Genomic DNA, 7795 nt, shown 5'->3' with positions numbered 1-7795 from the left:
TTATGACTTCCACATTTATATCTCCGGTATTCCCTTAACTCTGATTCATGTATCCAACCTCCTGCTTAATATCTCCACTTGGGTGTTTCATATGCACCCCATGCTTAACATGCCCCAAAACAAACATCCAATTTCCCCTGTCCATCCCATTCCAATCCTACAGTGTTTTACATCTCATTAAATGATACTTCCATTTAATTTTAAATTTATGGCTCAAGCAAAATATCTTCAAGTTATTTTTGACTCTTCATTCTCTTAAACCCTGCATCCAAGTCATTAACACTCATATAGGTGCTATGTCCAAAACGTATCTGGACGCCCGTGACCAGCCTGGAACACACCTATGTTGTATCTCCCCTGCCCTCATGCAGTAGCCTCTTGATGTGTGTCCCTGCTTTGTCCTTGCCCCACTAGGCAAGTCCACTCCATCCTCACCTCAAAGCAGAGACAGCAGAGAGCCTGAGTGGACAGCTCGGCTGGCAGAGGTCACGATGTGAAATCAGACCATACCACTCACCTACCCAAAACCCTGCAGTGGATTCCCATCACACTTGGCGCTATGGCCCTCAGCTCTTCTCCAACCTCAGCTGCTCCTCTCCCCTTCACTTGATTCTGGCTTCACTCATTTCCCTGCTCCTCTTAGAACACACCAGGCCTGCTTTCACCTCGGGGCTGTTGATCTGTCTATTCCTGCTGATCTGAACGTGTCTCACGCACATATGTGCTTGGCCCATTCCTTCACTTCAGACAGGTCTTGGCCCCTCTGTCATCCCATGTGGAAGGCGTCCCTAGCTGCCCACTTATAGCAGCCGTCCTGACCCTACCACCTGTGCCGATACTTCCTCTAGCACCTCACTTGCTGTTTTCCTCCACGGCAGCTATCACAGGCTGAGATTACAGTGCATATTTGTTTGTTTATTGGATCATTTTCTGTCTCCCCCCATCTGAATAAATGTAAGCTCTGCAAGCACAGCATTCTTGTCCTATTCACCCGGTATCCCTAGTCCCTGAAACACAGAAACCGGGACTAGAATTTTTGGAATAAATGAAAGAACATCCGAATGATGTCTGCTGGCATCCTTCCACCAATCACATTTTGAGAAATGAGTGACACTCACACCTTGTGTTGCCACACAGATGATCTCTCATGGGATTGATGCAGAGATTGCAAACCCTCTGCTGTTTGGGGGGTGCTTCGCAGAGCATGCAGGGAAAAGTGATGATAAAGGGACCCCAGAAGTGGCCAGACCACCTTTGGCACAGGACTTGGAAAGCAGTGAGCTGAGGATGGAGTGAACTTGCTTTGCTGAAATATAAACACCATTCATCAGAGCCCAGGCAATTTGGTACACTAGAATAAAAAAGAGATTACAGTCTGAAATGGCTAGAAATACAATTCCTGGTAGATTCTGTCAGTTCTAGACAAAGTGAAGGGCACACCTGAGGCCTTCCAGCAGTTTCTAACCACCAGTTTAGGAGCCTGGCTGGTAAAAGAGTGAAACTGTGCTCTTTGACCTTGGGGACATTGATGTGAGACAGGAGACGGCAGAAGGCCTGGGGATCCTGCAGGATATAGTAGTGCCACCTAACTGCACTAGGGGTTAGCAACTTTCTGAACAAAAACTAGATAACCATTGTGAACAGTGATTTAACCTTGCCAACCCAACTCTCCCCATAGAAAGATGAGAAGGAGGGCAAATCACTGGGTGAGCAAAGGGGAATACAGCTGATTTTCATTGTGCCCGGTAGTTATGTTCTATAACATTGCCATAAATACCGAACTATTGCTGAACCATTGCTCCTAGGGGAAATACAGGGTTAGGTTTCTGCAAGACTCTGGTCACGACATTTTCATCAACTGATCAGTACCTAACCTAACGTTGTTTCTGTTTAAAGACACGTTCTTTAGGACACGGTGTTGAGTTGTCATCACTGGGCTCCCGCCAGCAGCTCTGTAGCTCATGTCTGAGCAAAGCTCCTCGATGCCTGTGTGTTCTCCACTGCACACCTCACAGCCTTCTTGCTCTTAGAAACAGCACACAGAGCTTTGGCACTACACTTGGGGGCCATTTTAAACAGCAAAATCATCAAAACTAAACACAAAAATGTGAAACGTGGCAAACAGACCACAAAAAACACATTTGTTTAGAGTTCGACAGTTAAAACAGGCAGGGAGAGTGTCACCCTGTGTATCAATCCATTTCTGTTGCTTATAACAAAATACTTGGAACTGGGTGATTTATAAGAAAACAAAATTTATTGCTTACAGTTTCTGAGACTGGGGAGTCCAAAGTCCAGGGAACACACCTGGTGAGAGCCTTGGTGGTGGTGACAGTGACAGCAGAGAATCACATTGCAAAAATGGTGGAGAAGAGAGAGTGACTAACCTCTTCATTCACTCTCCTTTTAAGGCCCTCAGAACCACGCCCCTGACCACCATTACTAATCCATTCACCACTGCATGGTCCTACAATCTCATCACCTCTTCAAGGCTCCACCTTTCAATTACCATAATAGGATTTCCCACCCTCTTAATATTGTCACAGTGGGGGTCAGGTTTTGGGGGACACTCAATCTGAGGCACCTGTTAGACTTTAGCTGGGAACATGCGGGTCTGATGGCTCAGATTTTCTACTGCTCTGCACATGCCCGTGAATGACCACGAAAGCATAATGAGTATTAATTTGGGGGGTTACAAATAGATTTTAGCAAGTACGCAAATCCACAAATACCAAGACTTGCCTGTACATTCTCCAACTGCTTTGAAGAGTGAATAACTCTAGCTTAGCACGTCTGATCAACAGTGGATTCTCACCACCAGGCTCACAGGAGGGCTGTCAGCTCAGAGCTCTGGGATTCCTTCCAGCTAACTGGAGCGTTTTGCATATGCTGAGAACAACAGCCTCAGAAAGTATTCACGCCTTGCACCAAGTGTCTTCCATGTGAGAAATCAACTGACTGAATTGAAGCCTGATATATTTTTAGTAAAACTGTACAAAGGAATGACTTTATGAAACTTCTATTCGAAACACAGATGTACAGGGTGTGGTACTTGGGGAGGAGGGAGGCTGCCTGGTGTGAGCCACAGTGAAGGAGCAGAACTCCAGGACAGCGGCTGGGGGACAGCTGGGCTGGAGGGGAGGAGGGAGGTGGCTTTGTCCCAACTGCCACAGACATCCCCTCCTCCCTCCCGCTGCCTCCTTTCCTTTTCCCTCCTCCCCCCACCCCCACCCCCAGCTTCCTTCCTCTTCTCCTTTCCATTGAGGGAGCAGCTTTCCTCTTGGGAGGTGGCCAGGGACACAGGTCAGCACAAGACTGGGAGGAAGACCCAGGCTATCTGTGGGCTGGGCCTTGTGATGTGCACAACCAGAGTCTTTTCCACCTGCCTGAAGGGTTGCCTGCCCCAGAGCTCACCCCCAGTTTGTCCTCCCTTGTTCCGCCTCCTCCTCAAGCTTCTCCTGCAGGAAGAGAGGTGACGGTGAAGCTCCTCAGGGAGGAGGGCAGTGGCTCTGGTTTGCCTGGGCCCAGTGACCTCCCACCTGCTGGGGATGTGGCAGGCTCATCTCCTGGCACACACGACTGCAGCAACTTTGGTTTCTGATGTGTGGAAGGTATGGCTTGGGATCTCCATTCTCCACAGAGTCAGCTGCCTTGGACAGCTGCAAATTTCACCCCACAGAGACTGCACGTGAGTGAGGACATAGAGCATGGAGCAGGGCACAGGGCTCCCCGTGAGGTCCCACACAGCCATGTCCTCTTCTCCATGTCTCTCCTCCCCGAGCGGGAGCACAGCAGCCCAATGGATGAGGATTTTCAAATGTTAGAACTGGAAAGAGCAGCTGCAGCTTCGTTCTACCACTTACAGGGGCCTGGAAGAAAAAGGCGCGTTCCAGGCTAGAGGCAGCTGGACAGCAGAGCCAGATGGAATTCAGCCCCTCTGGACTGGAGTCCAGAGATGGTCTTTGGCAATATTTTGATGGATGAAACCACAAGTTTCATTTTGTGTCTGTTGAAATTCCTTGTGAAGCCATAGTGCCATTGTTTGAACTTGCGGCAGACCAAACTGACCTTTGTCCTTGGGGCAGAAACCTGGTCCACTGGCCCAGCCCATGAGCCCTCACTCTCTGACATGGAAAACCTCATTTCCTGGTGCAGCCCTGTCAGGGCCAGGAGAGCCAGCCCACCTCGTCACACCACAGCAGTGGAGACGGGTTGGAACATGGAGGTGTGGAAGCAGATGTTTCAGGAACTAATGCAGGAGGTGAAACCATGGCACAGGTGGACACTGACTCCAGACAAAGGCCTGCTTCCCAGTGTCCTACAGCCAGGGTGGATGCAATACCAGCAGTGGACCTTCGCCAGGTGAGAGGGGTGCAATGGTACATATTCCAGAAAATTCTTGCTTATTTCTTACTGTGTGTACTCCTTACTTTTCTTGTTCCATTCCATGCTTGCAAATTGAAGAGTAGGGGAAATAAGGTGCCCATCACTCAAGACGTTTTAGCTTCATTAAAGAATTTTTTCCGTTACAATGAATTCCCAAACAATAGCAAGCCTGGGAACGCGCCCTGCGTGGGCTAATGCCTGGATACAAAGAAACCGGGCTGCAGGATGGGGACAGGGAGCAGCCAGGAAAGGGGAAGTGCTGGGATTGTGGCTGCTTCACTCAGGGGCAGGCAGTGCATATGCTCCCTGCCTTGGGAGGCTCCCAAGTCCACCACAGAGCCTTGGAGTGGGACCCACTGTACTGAGGAGCTCTCCCTCCCCAGGGAGAGGCAGGAGTGCTGAGCAGCATGCAGCAATCTTGCCCCCTCTACCTTAACCCAGGGGAATCTGTAAAACAGGACTCCTAGAGATCAAACAAAGTCTTGTCCTCTATTTTCCAGGTGGGGAAGTGGACCCTGGGAGTTGAGAGGTGGGGATCATCCATGGTGCACAAACAGTGGAATCCTGGGACTCTGTCCTGCCTGCCACCCCCTCTCTAGGAGCTTGTAGGCAGAGGAAGCAGTGCTCTCTTCTCCTCGCGGTCCATGGCTTTCCCAGTCCAGGAGCTGGCATCTGGAGCATCTGAGCAAAGTCTCAGTCCACTGATTTGTGATAACTTCCAACTCCGAGCCAGTACACCAGCAAAGCACCATGACCTGCCTGGGAGGGAAGGGGACTGCTGCTCAGAACGGGAACCAGGCCTCTTTGCACCACCAACTCCCTGAGTGACTCCAGCAAGTTCATCTCACTGTGGTCAGAGTCTCCTGGCTTCTCCCCTCATTTCCTCCTCACATTCCGCTGTAAGGCAAGTCTCAAATGAAGACACAGGAGGAAACCTGAACTAACTCATTCTTCCCAGCCCCCTCCAACTTGCCATCCCAGACTTCAAGCCAGGCAAGGCTAGGCCCAGCCACACTAACAAATAAACCCAGAAATATCAGTGATTATCCTAACACGTGGCTCCCAAGGTCACCAAGGCAGAGTAAGAGAGAGCTGGAGTCTTACAAGGGCTCTAGGGCCACATCTGGAAGGAGTATATATCATGGCTGCCCACATCCCGTTGACCAACCGGGTGCAAGGCCCCAGCCTAACTGCAAGGGGGCTAGGGAGTGGCAGGGACTGCATGAATACTTTGGTGAGCATTAAATGTCTCTGCCACACAGCAGCCCTCTGTTCCATAATTCCTATCCTGAGTACATCCATGTGCTTCCTGCCTTCTTCTCTCTCCACCTGTCCTAACATGTATTTATCCAAATATCTTAGCCCAGAAAATTCCCTCTCCCCTGCTGAGACAAGGTGTCTGAGGCCAGTGTGCTCAGAATACACAGTTTTCCAGGCTACCTTGACCAAAGGAATTTAGTGAGAGGGGGAGCAAAGAGAGAGCTGGACACTACCATCTCCCTGTAATAACGCAGATTAGGGGCCCAGGGCAGCCAACGGCAATGCAGGGCTTTTCTCTAGGACACTGGGCCCTTCAGACCCCTCCTTGATCTACCGGTCTATTACGTAAGCAACACCCACTTGTACCCATCGGTGGGTTTCAGTTCGGGGCTCTAGGAAGCTGATGAAGGCTGCCGTTGCACTTGTAACCTTGGTCCATTTAAATCCACATTTGCAGAAACCTTGGTTTGGGGCCAGGAGACCGGAGTTCTAGTCCTGCTTCTTTTTCCCTCTGGGTCTCTGGCATCATGAGTTGCCAGAGTGTGTCTCATCTCTGAAATGAGCACGTTGGATCAGAAGATGCCCAAGGTCCCTTCCAGCTCTGTTGGCTGTGGTTTTCTATTTTCATGGCAGACACCTGTGGATCATGGAACATGTCGATGGCACACTGGAGATGGGAAGAAGGGGCTCAGTAATGTCTCCTACCACTAATCTGTGTCTGAAGTCAAGTTGTGTCACTGTGCTGTCGGCAGCTCCTTCCTCCCCCCGGCAGCAGCCCATAATTTGGCCCTATCCAGCCATGCTGAGGCTCTCGTCCTCTGTCTCCCCAGGTTCCAGTGCTCCTCCTGCTCCCGCAGTTGGGCCTCTGCCCATGTCCAGGTCCTTTTCCACATGCACTGGAGTGAGGGGACATCCAGTGGCCAAGTGAAGATGAGGGTCTTTGCCCAGAGATGTAAGAAGTGCTCCCAGCCTCTGTTCGAGGCTCCTGAGTTCACGCAAGAGAACATCTCAAGGATCCTGAACAACCTGGTGCTGCGGATTCTGAAGAAATGTTATAGAGAAGGGTTTAAGTTAGTGGAGGAGATTCCTATGGTCAAGGAGGTCTCTCTGGAAGGGCCCCATGACAGTGACAACTGCGAGGCCTGTCTGCAGGGCTTTTGTGCTCAGAGTGGGCTGCGCCCAGCCATGCAGTCACCGAGGCCCCCAGCACTGCCCACCCTCTCCAAGGTCGCAGAGGGGCCCAGGGTCACTGCTACTGTCATCGACCTCCCCTGCTCACAACCACCCCCCAAAGACAACAAGCCCCTTGAGTCGAAAGTTCACCCTAAAATCGCTAACCCTCCCAAGGCTGCCAATACCCCCAAGGTCAGCAAAACCTCAAAACCATCAACTGCTCCAAGATGTCCAGCCCAACAGTTGCCACCAGCAAGCTCACCTACCCCTGGGATGGCCACTCAAGTGCCCTCTCCCACAAAGAGTCGCATGGCAGCAGACGCAGTGACCAGGGACACCAGGCTGAAGACAGGAAGGGTGTTGCCTGTGTCCCCCTTGTTTGCTGAGCCCAGGCAGGCCACTGGCCTCCCCGCTTCTTGGAGCCCTGGAGTAAACACCACTTACCAGGTGGAAAGGAGAGTCCAGAGTGACTACCCCTTGAGTGACAATTTCTGTTGTTGTACGTGCCAGGATTGCAGACCTAGGAACTTCAACACTTGCTGTTGTTTCATTCATTCTGATTGTCATCATCGTGGTGATTGTTGTCAAAACAATGTGAGCCTCAAAAACACGATGCTAAGTAAAAATAAATAAATAGACAGAAAAAGTCACACATCATATGATTCTATTTCTATGAAATGTCCAGAATAGGTAAGTCCATAGAGACAGGAAGTAGATGGTGGCTACCAGAGGTTGCGGGGAGGAGAGGGGATAGGAAGCAACTATGTACTAGGTATGGGGTTTTCAGGGGGTGGCAAAAACGCTTTGGAATGAGATGGAGCTGGCGGTTGCACAACACTGTCAGTGCACAAAACATCACTGAATCGTTCACTTTAAAATGGTTGATTTTGGCATCAAAGGCACGGAAAGCCAGCAAAGGTTTCCACGAAGGCAGAGAGAAGCTCGTCAGACTGCCACAGACCCACGACCCCGTAAG

At 50.5% G+C, this 7795-nt stretch overlaps 1 protein-coding gene across 1 annotated transcript in view; it reads left to right on the top strand.

Annotated features, from left to right (window-relative positions):
- Positions 1 to 4185: 4185 nt before the first annotated feature.
- The window catches only part of RTP3 (receptor (chemosensory) transporter protein 3), an 8597-nt gene continuing 4987 nt past the window's right edge, over positions 4186 to 7795 (top strand). The window contains exons 1-2 of the mRNA XM_008582132.1: positions 4186 to 4362; positions 6477 to 7143. Of these exons, the coding sequence (XP_008580354.1) occupies positions 4220 to 4362; positions 6477 to 7143 (810 nt within the window). The 5' untranslated portion in view covers positions 4186 to 4219. The remainder of the gene's footprint in view (positions 4363 to 6476; positions 7144 to 7795) is intronic.

This window comes from Galeopterus variegatus, unplaced genomic scaffold, assembly GCF_000696425.1.
Source record: "Galeopterus variegatus unplaced genomic scaffold, G_variegatus-3.0.2 Scaffold2523, whole genome shotgun sequence".
In the NCBI taxonomy this organism is placed as follows: Eukaryota; Metazoa; Chordata; class Mammalia; order Dermoptera; family Cynocephalidae; genus Galeopterus; species Galeopterus variegatus.
This window is presented reverse-complemented; position numbering and strand designations above follow the sequence as displayed.